At 47.9% G+C, this 22585-nt stretch overlaps 1 protein-coding gene and 1 non-coding gene across 17 annotated transcripts; both read right to left on the reverse strand.

Annotated features, from left to right (window-relative positions):
* Nucleotides 1-529: 529 nt before the first annotated feature.
* Nucleotides 530-20401, reverse strand: RABL2B (RAB, member of RAS oncogene family like 2B). 16 transcript variants are annotated; one of them, XM_032492662.1, is made up of 9 exons: nucleotides 20287-20401; nucleotides 17162-17324; nucleotides 7134-7163; nucleotides 5907-5986; nucleotides 5161-5240; nucleotides 3825-3936; nucleotides 3383-3477; nucleotides 2905-2988; nucleotides 530-2733 (listed from the first exon to the last, which is right to left on the reverse strand). In XM_032492662.1, exons 2-9 carry the CDS (start codon nucleotides 17266-17268, stop codon nucleotides 2653-2655), a joined length of 669 nt encoding a protein of 222 aa, XP_032348553.1. In that variant the 5' UTR covers nucleotides 17269-17324; nucleotides 20287-20401; the 3' UTR covers nucleotides 530-2652. The 16 variants fall into 16 exon arrangements, with proteins under 16 accessions (XP_032348553.1, XP_032348551.1, XP_032348552.1 ...); XM_032492660.1 differs by having other exon boundaries at nucleotides 530-2745; XM_032492661.1 differs by having other exon boundaries at nucleotides 3383-3480.
* On the reverse strand, nucleotides 9248-9319 carry TRNAA-UGC. Its single transcript has one exon. It is a non-coding gene; the product is annotated as a tRNA-Ala (tRNA).
* Nucleotides 20402-22585: the final 2184 nt, after the last annotated feature.

Genomic DNA, 22585 nt, shown 5'->3' on the forward strand with positions numbered 1-22585 from the left:
TAGGTTAAAAGAGGTCATCAGGGTCAGGCTCTAATTATGATGTCAAGATGGGGGTCATAAGACGTGTGATCTTTTAAGACAAAGAGAAAGCAATCTTGGTCTCTCTGCTCCAATACAAAGAAGAGGTTATATGAGCACAGGAAGGGCAGCTGCCTACAGGCAAAGAGAAGAGGCTTCAGAATGAAACCTACCTTGCCAGCACCTTGATCTGAGATTTCCCAGCCTCCAAGACTGTGAGAAATCAGTATCTGTTGTAAGTTACCCAGTCAGTGGTATTTCGTTACAGCAGGCTGAGCAGAACAAGACACCCCAAATAGCTGAAAACTGGTGCTCATAAAAGCACATCTACAAGCACGTCACAGCACCACTATTCCCAGCAGCCAAACGGTGGAGACAAATATTCATCCGTGGATGCAGGGATAAACAAACACAGTGTACATGCACAACGGAACGCTACTCAGCACAGAAAGAATGAAGTGCGTGACATAGGGATGAATCTTGAAAATGTGCTAAATGAAAGGCAGACACAAAAGGTCGCATATTGTTTTATTCCATTGATATGAAGCGTCCAGAATAGATAAATCCATAGAGACGGATTATAGATTACTGTTTACAAGGGGCAAGGGGAGTGGGTGTTGGAGAGAAACTGCTTCATGAGGGGTTTTACTTAGGAGTGACGGACATGTTTCAGAGGTGACTGCTGCACAACCGCGTAACTGTACTAAATGGCACTGCATTGTGAACTGTAAAATGGTTAATTTTATGTTACGTAAATTTCACCTCAGTGCATTATTAAACAAGATTTGGGTGGTGTTCCTGTATGTCAGGATGAAATGAACTTTAAGAAGCAGGTGGATCTGAGCATGAAAAGGTGGAGGCCGTGGCTGTTGCTGGCACCCTGCCGGAGAACTCACCCCCCAGCTGCTTCAAGTGTCGATGGATAAAACTCATAGGTGCCCTTTCCTCAGAGAATTGCCCTTGCGAAAACGGGAGCCACTTTGCCCATCCCTTCCACCTCCTCCTCCTCACACCTGGCTAACTGGCACGAAAGCCTCCTTGGTCTAAAAGTGGGACCAATTCTGTGGGGCAGTCTGTCTTCCCGAGCTTCCCCAGGAAGTGGGAAGAGAGAGTGACGCTGGCGCCCAGCAGTGACAGAACTGCCCCAATAAGTCATGTGAGTAAGAACTGCCTTCTCAGGGTCTGCTTCTAGGGAACCTGATGCAAAATGATTACATAAAAGCAATACTGATGGTGAATTTTATGGTATTTGAATTGTATCTCAATACAGTCATTATATTTAAAAAATGCTTATTAGGCATTTATAATAACTAAAGGTTTTTGTAGCTGTTGTGGCTGTTGTATTTAAAAGCCCACCTAATCAGGGCAACGCATTCCTGAAATTTCCATGTCAGGTTAAACCTCTGAAGTTAAAATTGTAAGCATCAGTAATTTCAAGGGTAAAAATATGTCTTCTTGACTCCTAAACAAATACCCATTCTTTTAAAAACACTAAATTCCACTGAAATGGTCTCTGTCACAGTCAGTCGAGAGTCAATCTGGTCACCCTCGCATGACAGATCAAGGCAGTCTCCCTTCATGAATGTGGCTGATGATCTGCAAAGTCCTCTTGTGACTTTGTGCTAAAAATTCCACACCCACAGAGCATGCACACTACTCAATGTTTATGTAATTCAACCTTTACTGTAAATAAAAAGTAAAAATAAAAAATAAATAAAGGTAAGGAAAATGATACACAAGATGATCATAAAAACACCCTAGTGAACCACAAGTCCTGTAGAAAACGGAAAAGGCAGCAGGCAGTTCCTGGCAGCCTCTGCCACCCAAGGAGTACAGTGTCACACTAGTCCTCAAAAAAAAAAAAAGCCTCATATGCTGAAATTGGGGTATTAAAGGAAGCTGTCTTAAAGTCAATCTCTTACGATGCAAATGGGTGTGCCCTGAGGTGTGGCTGCATTGACCCTTGAGGTTTACAATAGTGACACTGGTGTGTCACTAAGTGTCGCCAGACCTGTCACCTGCTGTCACCTGATTTTCACAGCAAACTTGGGCCTGTGATCTTGGCCTTGCTGTTCACCAATGTCCCAGCCATACCTAGAAGAGCTCCTGAAAAACGTGTGGAATGAACAGGTTTCTGAACAAAACTATTTCCTTACACTGGTTGGTTTATTTGGAAGATTGAAGAGGAAAATAGTAGTCAGGAATCAGAAACCGTTCCCTTGGGGGAAATGCAATGAACAGGCCGGGGTCAGTTCTGGGAGGAAAAGCACTACCGACGGTCTCCCTTCATTTAAGATACACGCACAGAACATTCCTGACTCTCTGCACTGTCCCAACAGAACCTGGGGGGAGGTTATGATACTGGTCCGTCCTAATTCTGCCTCATGCTGTGCTGTGGGTCTCTTACCTGAGCTGACCCCATCCCTGTGCTTGGCAATGGTGGGGTTCAACTGTGGAAGGGTCAGGTATCAGGGGCCATGGAAGCTGGGGAGGCAAATGGGATGGGTGGTTTGTAGGGGGTGTAACAGGGGATGGCCTGGAGGAGTTTCTCAGTTGAGAGCTGAAAGACTGCTGAAGGGAGGGGTATTCTGAACAAACACCCCCCAGCCATGGAGAGAGCCCTCCTCCTGTGACTCAGGAGGGAGACGGGCTCTCATTGCTGCCATGCTGCTCTTGGTCCGGCACATCTTCCTCCTTCTGCTCCAAGTCAAAGTTCTGTGAACAAGGCTGCAGGTGAGGCCTGGCCTTGCATCTGCCCATCTGCAGCTCTGACACCTCTAGGGGCAGCACCCACATGAGCATGTGTTGTCTGCAAAGCCACTCTGTTGGGTTATGTTCTGCACCCCTCTGAAGAGGAGCCGTTTTCTCTACTTGGGCCTGACCTACCTCAAGTTCCTGCAAGACCTCGTCCATGAAGTCCCGGGAGTTCTGTTTGTAAGACACAGCTAGTCGAATTGCATCATTGAAGAGCTGGAGGTAAGGTGGAGGTGGTGGGAAGGAAAATAGGGGTGTGGATCCCAGTGCCTGGACTCTGCCTGCCCTGTACCCACTGCCCCTATCCCCATCATTAAGTCCACAGGATAGTCTGCCCTAAAATCAGCAAGGTCACCCCTCAACTCACCTTCCCCCATCACCCCTACTGCATGCACGGTCAATGCACAATTTCTTCACCAAGCCCAACCCACCACCTCCTCTACTGGCAATACTCAAAATGCCCCTTCCTGCTGCCACATGGTCACCGTGACCCGCACAACATGCCCGGCCTGTCACCATCCCTGTGGCCAGACCTTTTTATTCCTTCCCTGAAACTTCAGCACCAGGACTTCCCCAGCCTTACCAGCCTGTCCTCACAGTCTACCATTACCTTTACAACGTTGGTACCATCAGCAGCTGAGACGAAGTACAGGGGCAGGGAGAACTTCTTGGCAAAATTGAAGCTTTTTTGGGTCACCTTTATGTCTGCTGCAGAGAGAAGGTAGCACATTGGCCTGTCTACCAAGGGAAAGGGAGAGAATTTTGCAGGGTGGGTCACTGGAGGTCCCCATCTAGGAAGTGGGATGAGCAGGGACAATCAAGGGACATGTCTTAGAAAGAGGTCATTCAGCAGGGATCTGTGTCTCGATCAAAGGGCAGGTTAGCTCAGTTGGATCTTTCCTGGGAAGGGAGTGATGGCAAGCAACCAAGGGCTTTATCTTGGGAAAGAGAATGGATCACTGAAGGTTCATTGCCCCAGGAAATGAAGAGGAAACAAGTGATGGTGGGTCCCCTCATGAATTGCTGGCACCCAGATGCAGGGATGGCCTCACCATCGATTTTATTGGCCACCACAATGCACGGGATCTCTGGCCTGAACTCTCGAAGCTCTGTATACCAGGTGCTCAGGTTCTTGTAGGTGATTTTCCTCTGCACATCAAACACCTGCAATGAGCAGAGGAAGAAGACAGCTCAGGTGCATCAAGGTCTCTGCATACCACCCCCATGTGACAGACACACAAGCTGTGAGCGTGCGTGTGTGCCACAGGCTTGGGAACTCGGAACGCGCACCTGCTCTGGGCTGCAGCCCCTCTGACCACAAAGGCTGTGCCTTGCCCACCCTTCTCAGGGAACTGCTCTAGGATGTTTACATTATCACCTAATCTTACTTACCTATTTTAACTAAATTGTATCATTTTATTCACCAGTAAGTCTGTTACAAATTGTAAGCTTTTTGTTTTTCTCTTACTCTAATCTTATTATTGCTTAAACTTTGTTTAAAAACTCCTTCATAATAATTTTAAATGTTTCTAGAATTTCCTCTTATTTTGGTTTACTTTTAGTTTTAATCTTTAATTTCATATTTTAAACTTTTTAAAAGTAACTTTTGTATTTTACTATTTTGTAGCTTATCACAGTTTTATTAACTTTTTATAATTTATAGTTTTTACCTATTTAAAAATACCAGTAAGAGGCAGGAGCCCTACAACTAGCTCTAAGGGCAGGGAAGCCAGAAAGCCTAACTAAGACGCTTCAAGCTGCTCCAGGGATCCTCAAGCCCCTCACAGGAGCCCCTCACAGGCCAGCTTCCTGCTTCCAAGCCATCCTCCAGAATAGACTCACAGGCCCAAACTGCCCCAGTACAACAGTGGACTGAGACAGACAACCTTGTAACCTGCTGGAGTGGCAGATCTTACTTCTGAACAACCCAGTCTTTCCTGGGAGCAGCCACACCCAGAGCCAGGGGTTTGCCCTGCATGTCGGTGGGCCCCGGGCAGCAGCTGTTCCCTGGGAACCACAGGGCCATTCAGCCCCAGCATCTGCCCTAGAGAACAGTGGCTAAGGGAGGCCTTAGGAGCTTATCTGAGCAGGCAGGCTCCACTGGGTTCTTAGATGTTATGCCCAATGTTGAAGCCCTGAACTTGCTCCTCCCCACTGGAATGGTGGCTCCATACAACTCCCCACCTCCCCACCTCCCCCAGAAGAGCAGCTCACCCTGGCATGTTCTCACTCGGAACCTCTGGGGAGTTCATGCAGCCCAAAGCCTACCCCAACCCTTCCCTTCAGCACCCACCCCAGTGAGAAGGGCTCAGTCCTGCTTGGCCCTCTGTCCCTTTGCCCCTCAGGCCAGACTTGCCCAGAGCCTCTGCCTCTCAGGTGGTTTCATACCATGATGCAGGCGTGGGCCTTGTGGTAGTAGGAAGCGTGCATGCTCTGGAACCGCTCTTGGCCTGCTGTGTCCCAAAAGTCTGCAATATGAACACAGCTCTGACTGCATGATGGGGGCAGGAGGGCAGAGAGCCCCAACACTCTGAACATCTCTGTGTAGCCCTGTGTTCAGAAACACAGGCCCACGTGGGGAGCACAGGGAGGAATGGAGACCACACAGCTCGCATATGTGTCATGCCACGAGAGGTGTGTGTATGCCTGTGTCCATGGAGATGGGTGAGAAGGAGGCACAGGGCCTGGGCTGGGAGGAAGAGGAATACAGACAGAAAGTCCTAAGAGGGAGAAGGTAAGTGCCCTCCTTCCCCCCACCCACAAGATGCAGGACCCTCCAAAGTCAAAACCAGGCCAAATTCCCATGTGTGATGATCACAGATGGTGGATGCAGTCAGGCTGGATGTGTGGCCTGGCCAAGGAGAAGGTTGTGACCCAACTGAAGGTCAAACCCTTTGTGGAAGACAATATTCAGACTGCATCTGTTATGCTTTCACGCTGGCTGAATTAGAGCGCCAGGTCAGAGTGCAGAAGCTGAGCCCCTGCGTGCTGTTCCCCACCCTCCCCTGGCTTTCCACGCTGCACCTACCACCCCTCGTCCACGTCTGAGGCCTCATTTCCCCCTGCTTGACTCTCTCCCCACCCCCTTCTCCTCCCTCTTGAGCGTCGGTGCGGCTCAGCATTGGGCTGCTCACCCACAAGGATAGTCTTGCCGTCTACTGTGGCCGTGTGCTTGTACAGGGTTAGAGCGTATGTGGACAGCTGCTGTGGCTGACTGCACTTAGGTTAAGAAGCAAAGATGAATAAAAAGAGAGGTAAGAAAGGTGCTGAGTTGGGGGGAGCGAGTTGTTGGTGTGATGGAACAGGCCCTCTTTCTTCTTTTTTATGAAGGGTTATTTACACTTAAAACTGAATAAATATGGCAGACAAAGGATCAGCTTCAAACACACCCAATACAAGCACCATGGAAAGGTGAGGGGCGGGAGAGGCTGGGATTGCATCCTGGCCATTCAAGTCCAAGGGAAAACATGGGATGGAATTTTACAGGCATCACGTAGTTGGCAAACGCAACTGTGGATGCCCCAGCTCCTTATGATGGGGCCCGTGCAGGCCAGAGAGGAAACCCAGCCGCAGGAAGCAACATGACAGTTCCAGGGAGAAAAGCCTCCATAAGCCAGACAGCTGACAAGCGTTTACACACTGGAGTTTGCCTGCGTATGAAACGCTAACAACAACACTTTCTGAAGCTGCAAGATGCTGCATGGTTTAATCATCAGAGCTGGGATGACGCAGGTGGGTGGGTGCAAAGGAGAGCCTGGCAGAAGGTGAAGGAAGATGTATTTAGACTCTGCTTTGGGGGTTTGGGGCTCAGGGCAGGGAGCAGGAGGCTCCAGGGCTCTTCTCACCCATGGTTCTCAGTGGGTTCACTTGGGAAGCTTTTAAAAACCACCCCAGTTGCCAGGGAAGGTCTCATTCCAAACCTGCACACATGACAATTCATGGAAAGAGGGTGGGGCTGGCAGTTCCTATTTTACAAAGTTGATTCACACCAGAGACTTTCTAAGTATTAGAGAGCCCAAGCTTTGAAATCAGAGAAGTTAGGGTTAGGGACTTGTCCAAAGCCAGAGCTGCTAAGAAGGAAGTGGTGGGGTTTGAGTTGAGGCATTTGACTAGGTGCTATCAGCCACTCTCCTGCCTTCCTAATGTAAAGCAAATCCAAATGTAAGTTTCAAAATATTCAGCATCAATTACGTGTGATGCCATGTGGGTCAGCTGGTGAGAAACCAGTATGAATGAAGGCATTCACTCACTTATCCCTCCTCCCTGGTCCCCTGGAGCAAAGAGGTGAGCAGTGGGGGTGAGCTGACATGAGGGTGGGAAGGGCCACAGGAACAAGGAGCATTTCAAACCTTGAAGGATACAATCCATCCATGAGAAATCTCTCCATAAGTCTGTAAGGAGAACGTGCAAGGTGGTCAGGTGCATCCCCCAACGCTCCTTGTCCCTCTGCACCACCCAACAGATGAAACTTGAAAGCCAGCTGTGGCTTCGTCCCTCCCACTCCTTTCACAGCTACACAGCTCCCTTTCAAGGACAATGCCCAAGGACCACCACCCACCCTCTTCCTGACTCTCTTTAGGTTCCTGACTCCCCTTAGGTTCCTGACTCCCTTCAGCTGCAACACTGACCCAGCACCTACAGACACTTTCCCTGCAGGTAGGGACCTCAGCTTACTCCTTTTAGGGAGTAAACAAACTATGGTACCTCTATACCATGAACCACTCAGCAATCAAAAGGAACAAACTATGATATACCCAACAATTTGCATGGATCTTAAGGGTGTTAACGCTCAGTGAAAAAGGTCACATGCTGTAGAACACCGCCAAGATGACCCAATTATGGAGATGGAGCGTATGAGCGGTGCAGGGGTCAGGCATGGTAGGGGTGAAGTGGAGTGGGTGTGACTCTAAATGGGTGGCATGACCAAGACCTCTGCAGTGACGGAACAGTTGTGTATCTTGCTTCCAGTGATGCTTATACAACCTACACGCATGACAAAATGACACAGCATCATACACATGCATTGAACTAATGCCAGTTTCCTGACTTTGACATTGTACTGCAGTTATGTCAGGTGTAACCTTTGGGGAAACTGGGTGGAGGGCACACAGGTACTCTCTGTGCTCTCTTTTCAACTTCCTGTAAATACGTTATTTCAAAATGAGAAGAAAAAAAAAACACATACTAGGAGAAGATATGTGCAATACCAGTTATGGACAAAGAGTTAACACACAGAAATTATGAACAGCTCTGATACATGAATAACAACCTGTGTACTAAGAATATGAACAGGCAATTCATGGATGAATGGCTAACAAACATATGAAAAGATGCTTAATATGTTCATTTAATGATTTTAATGTAAATTAATTATTTTAATGCAAATTAAAATAAAATGAAGTAGCACACACATCCTTCAGATTAGCAAAATTGAAAAAGTCATATGACACCAGATGTTGGAGATTTTGTGGAGCAACAGAAACTCTTGTACTGTCCTGGTAGGAGTGCAAATGTGATATAACTATTTTGAAGAGTAATTGGATTATCTCAGACTTTGAGTTAATCCTAAAACTTGGCAATTTCACCCCAAATCTAACAGGATGTGTGCCCAGGATAAGAAGAACAAAAATATTCACCGCAGTATTGTGTCTAATATAAAAATGATAATTTCATAAATGTTCTTCAATAGAAGAATGGACAAATACATTTAGTACAAATTTTTTTTTAATTTACTGAGTGATTGTCATTTGCCAGATACTGCGCTAAGCACCATGAGATAACACTGAACAAAACAGATGAAAATCCGTGTCTTCATTCAGTTTCCACTCTAGTGAGTGAAGATAGACAAACATGCTCTTAAAATATACACCGCCACATGTATGGTCACTGGATTTGGAACAAAAGCATTACTGCAATTCAGCGAGGTAAAGGATTGTTTTATAAATTAATGTTGTGGAAACAACTGGATATCTGTGTAGGGAAAAATGAACCTTGAGGACATTACACAAAACGGTGGAGTAGGAAGTTCTAAGGATCACTCCCTTAACTGAAACAATGAGTAAACTAGATAAAACTATCAGAATCAACTATTTCAGGCCTCTAGAGCCTGACCGCACACAACCAGGAGAGTGCTGGATGAAAGGGGAGGGCTGACCCAGTGCAGAACAACGTGCGCGTGCACCAGCACCACCGCCTGCTCCTCAGCCCACGGCAGCTGTATGGTGCCCTGTTTCCAGGCGTCTGGCTGAGCAGCAGAGATACTGTCCTTGAAAAGTCAGGCCTGCATGTTTTGATCAGTTGGGTAGATCCCTGAGGAACAGGCCTCAGCTCTCTCAGGCTTCAGAGGCTTCCCCTGATGGCATCTATTGGGAATTTATAGGGATAGGAATACCTCTTTTTTTTTCTTTCCCTTCTTTGGAGCCGAACACTTAAAAAAATTGGAGGGGGGATTAGATTTTTATTTATTTATTTATAATAGAGGTACTGGGGGTTGAACCCAGGACCTTGTGCATGCAAAGCACGTGCTCTACCACTGAGCTATACCCTCCCCCCTGGAGCTGAACATTAAAGGAAATCTTTGTCAGATCACTGTCTGACCACAGATAATGGAACAGAAATGTCAGTGACCACACACAACAAGGAATACACACTTTGCAAAAATAGTTAGAAAGAGTTACAAATGGACACTCCAGCACTGGACAAGCTGAAATTAGCCACCCCGGAGGAGTGGGAATGTCTGAATTCCAAAGTGATCACGTTAAAATACTCAGAATTCTAATTCTCAACCAGAAAATTACATAGCATACGAAGAAACAGGAAGGTATAGCCCATTCACATGATAAAAAGCAGCTGACAGAAACAATCAATGAAGAAACCCATATCTTGGAATTACTAGTCACAGACATCAAATTAATTATCTTAAATATGCTCAAAAAGCTAAAGGAAATCATGGACAAAGACCTAAAGGAATTCAGAAACAATATGTAAACAGAATGAGAGTGTTAATAAAAGATAGAAATTATGAAAAGAAACCAAACAGATATTCTAGAGCTGAAAAGTACAATACTTTAAATAAAAAACTCACTAGAGAGTCAACAAAATATTTGAGCAGGAAGAGGAAAGGATCAGTAAACTTGAAGATAAGGCAGCAGAAATTATCCGGTCTGAGAAGGAGAGAAAAATGAGTAAGAACGACCAGTGCCTAAGGAGCCTGTGAGACAACATAAATCTCATCAGACATAGCACTGAGATCAGAGGGCAGTAGAATGACATATTTAAAGACCTGGAAATAAAACCTGTCAACAAAGAATTCTATGTTCAGCAAACTATCCTTCAAGAATGAAGGAGAAAGTAAGACATTCCCAGATACGCACGAGCTGATGTAGACCTACCAGAAGATCTTTCCTGTAAGAAATGGTAACGCGAGTCCTTTAGGTTGAAATGAAGGGACACGAGACAGTAACTTGAAGCCGGATGAAGACATAAAGATCTTCAACAAAGGTAGGTACACAGGTAAACACAAAAAACCAGTATTCTTGTACTTTTGGTTTGTAACTCCTCTTTTTTGCTATATGACTTAAAAGACAAATATGTAAAACTACAATGATAAATCTATGTTAATGAGCACTGAATGTATAAAGATGTAACTTGTGACAAGATAATATAAAGGGGAGGGACACAGGGACACGGGAGCAGAGCGTTTGTATACTACAATAACTGTATCTGTATCCAAATACGTTGCTATAAATTTTAGATGAAATGCACAAATTCCTAGAAACATAAAACGACCAAGCAAATTTAAGACAAAACAGAAAATCTGAGTAGACCTATACCAAGTAAGGAGATTATATCAGTATTCAAAAACCTCCAATAAGGAAAAGCCTGGGACTGGATATTTTCACTGGTGAATTCTATCAACCATTTAATGAACACCAATCCTTCTTAAACTCTTCCCAAAAACTGAAGAGGAGGGAACACTTCATAATTCTTTTTATGAGGGCAGCATTACCCTGATTCCAAAGCCAGACAATGACAGTACTAGAAAAGAAAACTACAGGCCAATATCCCTTAACCCTTATGGATTTAGTTGTAAAAATCCTCAAAATACCCACTAGCAAACTAAATCATATTAAGAGGATTATTATACATCATGACCAAGGGAGATCTATTCTCAGAATATGAGTGGTTCAACTTCAGAACACTAATCAAACATATCATATGAACAGAATGAAGGAAAAATCCTACATATTCGTCTCAGTTAAGGCAGAAAAAGCATTTCACAAAAACCAACACCACTGCATGACAAAAACACTCAATAAATTAGGAACAGAAAGTAATTACTTCAATAAGATAAAGGCCATATATGAAAAACCCAGTTAACATCATACTCAATTGTGAAAGAATGAACGCTTTCACAGAAATACAAGAAGGCTGCCTGCTTTCACCACTTCCACTCAACACTGTACTGGAAGTTCTAGCCAGAGCACTGTGATGATGACACAGTTATTCTGAGTTGCTGCCTAGGCATTTTACAGTTTGACAACCCTGCTCACACCTGGAGTCTGGACCTTTAGATAAGGTCCAGACTAAGTTTAGGATTCCCACAAGTTCCTGCCTTGCTTTTCCCAGGGCACCTTTAAAAATAAACATGTAGAGTTGAGGCCAAGAAAAGTTAGCGACCTCTGCCCCAACTACCTTGTAAGTAACAGGTGCTTACTACCCTGCTCTCAAATCTCTTGCTCATTCGAGACCTGGGACAGAAGACTGCCCTTCTCCTGACTCACTGCCCACCTGTTTATGGGATCTGTAAGTAATAAATCTTGTGACTTTACTTCCTTTGCATGGGTGTACTGAAACTGTGCCTTCAATTGAAACAATCCCAGGGTTTTCCCAAGGTGGGAGCTCAGATGCTGAGGGAGCTACCTGTTATCCCTGTGTGGGTGGCTTGTGCCTCCTCATTCAGTAGTCATAATCTGCATATTCTTAACTGAATACACCACCTATTGGAGGCTCCCAACACAAGCACCTAGACAAGAAAAGGAAATAAAAGGCATCCAAATTGGAAAGGTGAAAGTAAACTTATACCTGTTCCAAGATAGCAGGGTCTTATATGTAGAAGACTCTAAAGAATCCACAAAAAACTATTAGTGCAATAAACAAATTCAGCAGAGTTGCGGGATATAAAAGATACACAAACAAATCAATTGTATTTCTATACACTAGCAGTGAACAATATGAAAAGGAAATCTAGTCAAGGAGACGTAAGACTTACATACTAAAACCACAAAACACTGCTGAAAGAAATTAAAGGAAGACATAAATAAATGGAAAGACATCAGTGTTCACGGATTTGAAGACTTAATGTTGTTCAGTAGATAACACTACCCAAAGCAAACTACTGATTCAATGCACTCCCTATCAAAATCCCAATGACAGTATTTGCAGAACTAAAAAAATACACCCCCAAATTCATGTGGAATCTAAAGGTATCACAAGTAGCCAAAACAATACTGTGAAGGAATAACAAAGTTGAGAGACTCATAATTCCTCAAGTACAAAACTTAATACAAAGCTACAATAATGAAAACTGTGCAGTACTGGCATAAATATGGACGTATAGACGAACTGAGAACCCATAAATAAACTCTCACATATATGGTCAATTGATCTTTGAATTGGTGCCAAGACCATTCAGTGGGAAAAGAACAGTCTCTTAAACAAATGTTGCTGGGAAAACTGGATATCCATATGCCAAAGAATAAAGATGAACCCTACCTCACATCATAGAGAAAAGTTAACTCAAAATGGATCCAAGGCCTAAACTTTGAGCTAAAACTATAAAACTGTTAGAAGAAAACATACGAGCAAATGTTCACGGCCTTAGATTTGGCAGTGTTTTCTTAAATACCACCAAAAGCATAGGCAATAAAGGGGAAAAACAGATAAACTGGACTTCACCCAAATCAACAACTTGTACAAGAAAGGACACTACCAAGAGAGCACAAAGATAACCCACAAAATAGAATAAAATATTTACAAATCATATATCTGATAAAAGTTTAATACGCATTAAATATAAAGAACTCCTATAACACAAGAACAAAAACCCAATAAAGAAGGGAGTCAAAAGGTACAAACTTCCAGTTATGAGTAAGTTCTGAAAATGCAATGTACAGCATGGTGACTTTAGTTAACAATATTATATTATATACTTGAAAGTTGCTAAACCATTAAATTTTCAGTGTTCTCACCACACACCTAAAAGGGTAACTGTGTGAAGTGATAAATGTGTTAACTAAACTTATAGTGGTAATCATTTCACAATATATACATGTATCACATCACCATGTTGTGCACCTTAACAATGTTATATATTACATCTCAAGAAAGCTTGACACAACTTTTTATTTAAAAAAATTTGAAACATTGATTTGATTAACATTAAGTGCTTCTGTTCATCAGAATACATCAATAGAGTGAAAAGCCAAATAAAGGTCCAGAATGTATGAAGATACTCCTTCGAGTCAATAATAAAAAGACAAACAATCCAATAAAAATGGGCAACAGACCTAAACAGGCATTTTACAAGAGGGAATCCAAATAGCCAACAAGCACCAATAAGTGAAAACGTACTCAACATAATTAGCCACCAGTGAAATGTAAAATTAAAAGTCACTACAGAAACCCTTAAACATAATATTTATCTATATAGATGAATGATTAAATTGATGATTGTGTTGGTTCAATGTTTTATTACTTTACTACTTTCTTCCCTGCTTGATCCATTGATTACTGAGAGGAGTGTCTATTCTGATTCAGTTAAGCTATTAGTCAGGGGGGAGGATATACCTCAAGTGGTAGAGTGGCATGCTTAGCATGCACAAGGTCCTAGGTTCAATCACCAGTACCTCCTCTAAAAACTAACTAAATAAGTAAACCTAATTATCACCCCTCCCCAGCGAAAAAACAAACAAATAAAATGCTTAGGGAAAAAAAAAGATATTAGTCAGACTTGGTCACTCCTTCGAACCATCCAATGGTTTCCCATTTCCTTCAGATCAAAGCCTTCTGAGCCCTCTAGCCCTACCACTGACTCTACTGCTTCCCCTCTTCTCTTCTCTCCCATTCTATTCTCCTTCTGTTGCTCCGTCTCGGCCACTAGCCATTTACTCTTCTTGAAATGCTCCTTCCCAGGATAACTGCAAGGCCTCCTCCCTTGCCTTCTTCAAGTCTTTGCTTAAATATCACCTTTACAAATAGGCCTGCGCTAACCACTCTACAGTATAACTGCACTTTTTCCCCATATATGTTTAAGGGTCACGTCTTATCTGTCTGTCTGACAACTTAATACACTCTAGCCATGATTTTACATGTCTGAGATTTAAACTGTAGCTTCTATTGTAAAGGGCGGTAGAATTCATTCATAACTAAAAACTGAAAAGAAATACCATCCATATTATAAAAAGAAAATACACCACCTTTTTAGATGGAAGTAGAAAATCACACAATGAAACTGCTATAGCCACAGAGGTTAAGAGGGCAATGAAAAAGACCTGCGCTTGCAACACTGTCTTAAGAAATCATACGCTCAGAAAAAGGAAGAGCAGAGATTGAGAAACATGTCTCATCAGAGCAGGAGCAGCAAACGAGTGAAAACAAAGGCAGAGAGGGGTTTTCTTAAGGAAAAGCTGGCCTCTGGAAGACAGGACTGAAGAGAGACAAACGAACCCCGGAGGCTCATTCTTTCTCAACTTTCAGGAGGTGAGCAGAAAGCCAGCTTTGCAGGCCTGAATTCAAAAGCAGAGTAGGTGTACCCCCTGGAAGCCCCAGAAAGCTCCAGCTGCTACAGGGTCACAAAGAAGGGTCCCTACCCTTCCTTCCCCAAGTATTTAGAGGATTACGGCACCACATCCCTCTCTGGAGGCCCCTCCTGTGAGGCGTCCAGAGCACCTGCTCCTGCCCTAGGGGACAGCAAGAACCTGGGACACGGGGAGTGCTGTGTATTTTCTGCTCATAAAACTTCCCCTAGTTGACTTGTTTTTACTTACACTACGTGGCCTTAGCAGGGTGTGTGCCTTTGCCCTCTTTGCACAATGATGGACAGTTATGAAGGGGAAAATGAGATCGTAAAGGCCAAGATAGACAGCTATCAAAGAAAAAGGGCAAAGCATCTGAATCCAATTACCCTTAAAGGGGACTAGAGAAGGCCTTATCTTGTTATCAAGCAGAAAGAACACCTGGGGTCCAAAGAAATCTGTAAGGAGGAGGAAGGTAAAGCCTGGAAGAGCCCGGAGCGGCTCCCCAGGGGGAAGATGGCTTCTGGAGCTGCAGAGAGAGAAGCCACAGTAAGAGCACGGTTACCTCTCAGAACTGGGCCAGCAATACTCAGTGGTGCAGAAAACGGGAAGAAGCAGCATGGCATACTGGCTACGTCTCCAGGTGGCCTGGCTGTACGTGGGAACAGAGTGAGGGGCTCTCAACTATCACCTAGAACAGGGTCTGACCCTGGGAGCGCTCGTGCTTGTTGAGTGAACGTCTATTAAAGGGATCCAGGCAGGATGACCGGATCATAAGCTCACCAGGTCACATGTTGGGGGGGGGGGAGGACATCTGGCAGCTGTAGAGGCGGCACATGCAGGAATGGAGGAAAAGCCCCCTCAGGAGGTCTGAGGGCACTGCTCGCAAGCATGGAGCGGCTGCATCACTAAAACCCATAGTCGATGGAGGCTTGAGGAGCCAGAAACACAGGCCCAAAGAAGAAATGGACACAGGAAGCATGAATGTGCTGCTTGAGAATGAAAGGCACCCCCCACCTATTCCAAGAAGGCCTGGTGATTGGGGCTGCCACTACTACAAATTTCTAAATTGTGCAAGGCAGCAGCATTGCCTCCAAACCACTATCCAGAGCTGAGGCTGGGCAGATGCCCTCCAGGTGTGATGAATACAGGTGCTGGTAACTTCTCAATAGTTTTCTCCCAAATGAGTTTGGATTCACAAGTTGGAGATACTGAAAACTGGCACAGGATTCTTAAGTTCCAGTGAAGCTGAACCAAGATTTTCTCACTTGCCCACCTTCCCTCAGATACACTGTGTTTTCATTATGGTCTTTGCTTCTGGGACAGGTCCTTGCCTGAGATACTGTTAGGTGCCGGGGACTGGCTTCTTTTCTAAATGTTGTGATTATAGAGGCCAATGCTGTGGTAACTTTTGAGGTCCTGTTGACTGCTTGGATTCTTATTTTTTGTTGCTGTTTTAAGTGAGGCTTATAAGAGACTGGCGTTGAATTTGGGGGCTGGGTGGCTCTGGGGCAGCAGGCCAGCCACATTCTGCAGCACCTTTATTGCTCTCCGCCTGCCTGCCATTCCCTTCTCTGTTGGTTCTAAACTTGGGTGGGGACAAAGAGTGTTATTTACTGTATAATCTCCCCAGATGAAAACACTCGACCTCACGTGTACTCTGTAGGCATGTTGCTGAGGATGGTCAAAGCAACTATAAAATACTCAACTAGAGCTGCAGTGTGCGCACACAGGGTGGGGCAGAGAGAGTGAAGGTGAGTTCATGAAGATGGCCTAAAAACCAACAAAGCCCCTAGAGAATTTTCACAGCTACCTGAGTCTAAGGATATGTTAATAAAAGAAAAAAGTAGAAAACAAGGTGGAACTGGGGCACCTGGGAGATAAGACTAAACCAGGCATCAGGTCAGCATAACCCCATCCTGAAAAGGCAGAAATGGATGTGTGCCCCCAGTAGTCCAACACAGTGAGAAACAGGATCACACCTTGTGGAGACCAGCAGCCAGCACTGCAGAACCTCCCTTCAAGTCTCTAGGGGGGAGTTCCACACCTGTGCACATAAGCACTGATGTCAATTAAAAGAATGAGCCATGCTTTAAGCTAATTAGCCATCATTTCTATCCAGTCTTCCCAGTTCAGTGAGTTCTGTCAACAAAGCATCTTCAGCACTTTCTTCAACCTGTTACTGCCTGTGCTGGTCATACTTCTCACTTGTTTCTCTGCATTCCCACTGTCCCCACTTTGCAATCTCTTAGCCCACACACCACACACAGGAATACCCCAGCTCTCACCTCCTCACCAGGACTGCTTCAGTAGTCTCTAAAGTGACCTGTCCCACACCTTCTGCCAGGACTCATGGAAAAAGCTCAATTTCCTCAGTCCTATCACTTGTCTCCCCCTACCCCCACCCCTGCCACTCACACACACAGAGCTGCTGTGTGATGCCCCCTTGTTTCCCCCATGCAGACCTGGGCTCCAGCCAAGACTACTCTTTCACCACTCCCATAGAAGCCATGCTCCTCTGTGCCTCTGGAGGATTTTTCTAATAATCCAGACCTACTCTGAGCCTGGCTTTTCTTCCTGATCTCCCAACATACTTGGACTTGCCCACAGCGCTGTCCCCCAGGCAGATGATTTTCACATTGTCATCAGCATCGTATTTCTCCTGGTCCAGCTCATAGGGTTTGGCTTTGTCCCCGGCCATTGGGTCCTGGCTGTAGAAAGGGGATCAGCTCACGGGAGGGGGGGTCTTGTCACTGTCTGGGAAGATCAAGAAGAGGCTGTTGTTAAAGAGATGAGAAGTCTCCTCAACTGAATCTACTTCCTTTTCCTGGACAGAGGAGACAATGAGCTGATGAGAGGGGCCCAAGGACACACTTATACCCTTCACTATTCACCACCAAGCTGGCTAGCACTTGCTGAACCATGGGGCTGTGATCTTGTCTCCACCAAGATCTTCATAGGATGCTTTACGCCATGTCATCTCTTTACTGCAGCTATGCTCAGGACCACAACTCACAGCCCCACCTGGAGACACAGTATTCTAAAGCCATGTTGAAGCTTTACAAGTTTTATACACATACGTTTTCTCATTTGTGAAACAGGGACAAAAACCAGTGCCCAACACATGACTGATGTGAGACATTGTCTGACAAAGAGACAGGGCTCTGTAAGCCTGAATTCTCATTACTGAATGACAGATCACACAGCCAAAGATGCCTAACCTGTGTTCCTGATCTTCTACTTCATGCCTCTAATCTCCACTTCATTTTCCATCCTACTTCAATCAGTAGCTGCCTTTTTCTCTCTAAACCCAGGCATTCCCCAGACCCTCTTCTCTGGGGTTATTTCAACCTCTACTAGTTTCAAGAATCTCCTAAATGCTGATGATGCCAAATCTGTATCTCCACCTAGATCGCCTTCCTCAGTGCCAGACTCAGGTATGCAACTGCCTAGCAGATTCTGACTAGCACACTATTCTACACAGGCCTAAACAACATGTGAAAACACAAAACTGAAGCCCTGCCCACCCCAAAGTCACTCCTCACATTCCTCGTCTGTACAAGACATCATTAGCCACCCAATGCCAACATCTAGGCGTAACATAATCTCTAGCTCTATTCCACTATCCTCAGGCACAAATGTAACTTTACAAACACTACTGAGAATATGCCACAGTCCACACTCCAAGCTAACTAGGCACAGAACCGATGCAATGACAAGGCAGCAGCAGTACCGCACTTACTGAGCACCCACCACAGGCAGAGCTTGCACCCGGCTCATAGGATCCCAGACACGACGGCAGAGTCTACTGTGGCAAGAGCTATGACTGATGTGTCCACAAGGGTGGAAAATACCAACAGGACCCCCGAATTTCCCTGACTGCAATGCTACTGCCTCTGCTCAGGTAGGGACTCAGCCTCGTTTACCGAGATACCCTCAGCCTCAAAACCAGTGACTGCGGAGCAGTGACTGGGAAGTGGCAGATGCCTGGTTAGCATAGTGAGGGGCTGCCCCTTCCACCTCCACCCTGCAGCTGGAGCGACCGTTCGAAAGCCAAACGCAGCCAAATCCATTCTCGAAAACTTCCAATGGCTGTCGAGGTCCTCGCGACTCAGTGGGCAAGCTCTTTTCCACTTAAGTAGTTTCGGGCACCGAACAGGTCTGGGAACACCTCACCTCCGCGGCCAGCCTAGGCTGCCCTCGCCCCCGCACCGCCGCGCGAGCCTACCGTCCCGTTCTCCGCCCCCCGAGGCTTTGGAGGGCGGGTCCCACGTGCGAGACTGACGTCTCCCACACGCCTTCTCGGGCGCTCCCGGGAAGGAGGCTGGAGACCACGGGAGCCGCAGGTCGGCCTGCCCACGGCCAGCCAACCCCGGATCCCGCGCCCCGCGAGGACCCCGCGAATCAAGCGGGGTACCGCCGCGCCTCACTCGGTTCCAGCTCTGCCAGCGTTCTCGCAGCTGCTACGCAACCGCGCAAGGACCCCGGGAGGGCTGCCCGGCCCAAGGCCTGAAGGACCCCGCCGGGCGCTGCCTGGCTAGCGCGGTGCCAGGCGAGAGTGGCGCCTGCGGGTGAGCATCGGGATCCGGCTGGCCTGGGGCTGCCAACAGCCGGGAGTCTGCGGCGGCCTTGGGCCCGGGGACTCAGCCGGGGTTCAAGCGGCCGTCGGCCCCGGGCGTGGCTGGGCAGCGGGGGTCTGGGGAAGCGGCCTGGGGCCTCCCGTGCGCGGGTGCTGGGGGGCAGGCGTGGGGCCGAGCCTCAGGAGTGAGGAGTCCGCACGTGTCGGTGCCCACGTGCGGGGGTTCTTTGGGGTGATGGAGGGGCGGGGCCTCGTGTGTGGGAGGCATATGACCAAGCGACTTCTAAAGTTTGTAATTCTGCAGTGGGCGATTTGAACATTTTTTTTTTTTTAATAACTCGTTTGTTGTTATCCAAGAATGGAGCCAGCCGGGAGTGGGCCAGATTTGTCAGGGAACTTAGTCTCCCTTCCACGCAGGCCAGCAGGGGAACGCTGGCTCCGGGGCATTCACTGACTTATTCAGGAAGGACTTGAGAGGGCAGCCGTGGGCTGTGGAGAACAAAACAGAGCTGCCTTCTTGGAGCTGACCTTCCGGTGGGACAGACACGTGTAAATCAAATAGTTGTACCAACACAATTACAAGCATGTCCTCCGAAGAAAACGCGCAAGGAGCAGGGAGAGCGTGTGACAGGGGAAGAGGGCTGAGCTCCCGTGAGCGGCGCTAACCAAGGGAACGCCGCGGCACTCCCGGGCCCCGCTTCGCGAGAGCCTCCTAACGCTCCCGCGGCTCCCCGAGCGCGCAGCGGGGGCCAGAGGACAGCCAGGCTCCACCCCGCCCAAACCCGCCCCAAAGACCCGGCCGCAGCGTAAGGACAGGACAGGAGACCTCGGGCAGCACCTTCCTCCCCGACTCCCACAGGCTTCGTGGGAAGGGGCACAGGCGACAGCGGACGTGTCACTGCCCCGTAAGCTGACCCGGCAGGGCTCCTACCTCTGCGCGGGGACACCGGAGCCTGTGAGCGGACGCTTCTCCGGGGCAGCCCCGGGCCCTCTCGCAGGCCCCCCAGCCCCGGGGTCCCGGGGAGGAAGGAGGGGCCGGCGCCTGAGGAAAGAGGGTTAGCTCGACCCCCCACCCCACCTCGGGAACACGCCTGCCGCGTCTGCCCACGCGACTGTGAGTTCACACAGACGCGCACTCACCGCGGACCGCGGACTTCCGCAGAGTTTCCAGCAGCAGCTCCCGCGGCCTCTCCCGCCTCTCCCGCGGGAGGGGCCGGCGCTTCTCCGGGATCGGAGGCCACGCCCACTCCTGAGGGGGCGGGGGAGGGGAAGGGAGTGGGAGGAGCGCCTCCCAGAACTGACCTGCCCCAACCCCAGAAATGGCTGCAACCCTCTAGCTCCAGAGGGGACCCTACTGTGGGGACAGCACTGCCCCGTTGGGGGCCACGCAGCCTCACAGCCAACAGTCTGAAGGGACCTGACCCTCACAGAGAACGTGAGAGTATCCAGACTGTGACCATGGCATCTAGTGGTCAGAGGTGAGGACACAGGTTGTCCTGGGTGTCACCACGGGGCCCAGGGGTCAGAGGATGAGGACATCCTGGATGTGACCACAGGGCCAAGGATCGGAGGACAGGGGTGTGAGGATGACCTGACTGCCTGACTGGGCTCTGGTCACTGTCCATCACTGCAGTCACTGGACCCCAGTGCCAGAGCATCATCCCTGAGATGTCTATGCCTGTGATTTCTGAGCATGTTGGTCAACAAACGACCAGGTCCTCCACTGAAGTGCTGGCCCTTCTACCCTGAGTGGCCCTTGCCAGGCCCCAACCAGAGTGTGTGGTCTCAGGGGCTACAAGTGGATCCCCAGGGCACATCCACACCTGGGCCCTGAGGTGACCACAGCCCAGGAGGGTGGGTTCCTCACATGTGTCATCCTTTCAGGGAGTGTCTTGCACATCTGCACCCCTCATGCTGGCTGGAGGCCAATGGAACAGAGTGGACAAACGCTGGGGTGGCTCAGAAGGCTGACTGGGGTGAATTCTCTGGGGGGCCTCTCTCTCACTCTTGACTGTACCCTTGTCCCTCAGTCACCGCTGCACATGGACTTGGGGCTGCTGTCCTCTTATGGGGATGTCCACTCAGCTGCCCAACAGCATCCATCTGACTCCTCTTTCCCTCCCTCCCTCCACCTCCTACCCTTCATATTTCCTGCTCCGCCCCTGCTCTCCCTCCCCTGGCCCCAAGCTCTCCTCTCTGCACCCTCCACAGCCCAGGGCCCCAGGTGGAGCCTGTAAAAGGGGGCCTTGGCTTCCTCCTCCCCTGCTCCCCACACTGCCTGAAGACTAAACCCTCACTCCTGGCCAATGCTCACCTTCCCCCAGGTGAGGTTTCCTCCTGCCTTCACCCTCCTGCCTTCAGGGGGCAGAATCATAGCCCAAAGTTGTCAAATCCTGGAGCCTGGGACTTCATCAGGCTCCCTGAAAGAGGGGAATTAGGTTGCAGAACAGCTGAGTGTGGAGCAGGGGGAGTTTCCTCATCACCCAGGCGGGTGGTGCAATCACAGGGCTGTAAATGTGGATGAGGGGCAGGATGGGTGTCAGTGACTCTGTGGGAAGGACTCCCTCACCATTGCTGGCTTTGCACTGGGAGGAAGAGTCCCGAGCCAAGGATGCAGGGCTCCAGTAACTGGAAAGACCCTCCCCTGGAGCCCCCGGAAGGAACCACCCTGCCCACACCTGCACCAGTCCAGAGAGACTACGTAGGACTTGTGACCTACCAGACTTTTGCGGAAGCTGTAACAGCAGCTGCAGGGGACTAATGCAGTGTCTCTTTCCTGCAGCTGCTTCCCCTGCCTGATTCTGCCCTCCACCTCCTTCCTCCAGTCCAGCTCAGAGGCTGCCTCCTCCATGCAGCCCTCCCAGCTGTACCGAGGCCAGAAGTTCTTTCTCTCCCTGTTCCCAGCATCCAGGCCCTTGTCCTGCTGCCCCTCACACCCTCACACATGGGGATGAAAGCTACCTCTGTGTCATTCCTGCTATAAGGGCACAGGGACCAGGTCCCACATATGCTTGTGGCCCAGACAGTTGGAGCAATACCTCCTACAGAGCAGCTGATCTGTCTCAGAGATAAAGACCCCGACATCATCCAATGCGACAACCACATCAATTTCCTAAGCCTGGAGAGTGGGAGGCTTTTCTAAAAAATCTTGGCGTAGATTTTTTTTATTGTTAAATATTGTTTTGTTTTCAAGGGAACAATTCAGTAGTGTTTATCACACTCACAGTGCCTGCAAGCACCACCTCTCTCTGGTTCCAGCACATCCTCATCCCCCAAAGGAGACCCCATCCCACTAACCACTCACTCCCCATATCCCCTCCCTTTCCCCTGAAAACACCAGATTACTTTTGACCCCATAGATTTGCCTGCTGTGGACATTTCATGTAAATGGAGCCAAGGAAATGTGACATTGGTGTCTGTCTTCTCTCCTGAGCATCAT

This window comes from Camelus ferus, chromosome 12 (genome assembly GCF_009834535.1).
Source record: "Camelus ferus isolate YT-003-E chromosome 12, BCGSAC_Cfer_1.0, whole genome shotgun sequence".
Classification (NCBI taxonomy): domain Eukaryota; kingdom Metazoa; phylum Chordata; class Mammalia; order Artiodactyla; family Camelidae; genus Camelus; species Camelus ferus.

Excerpts from the sequence above, each read along its gene's own strand:
- RABL2B (XM_032492648.1), bottom strand. The coding sequence starts at position 17,268 with ATGGCCGGGGACAAAGCCAAACCCTATGAGCTGGACCAGGAGAAATAC. Across the intron at positions 7,164-17,161 it reads AGCGCTGTGGGCAAGTCCAA|ACTTATGGAGAGATTTCTCA; the intron begins GTATGTTGGGAG and ends TTCTCCTTACAG. Across the intron at positions 3,511-3,824 it reads GGTGGCCAATAAAATCGATG|ACAGGCCAATGTGCTACCTT; the intron begins GTGAGGCCATCC and ends TTCCCTTGGTAG.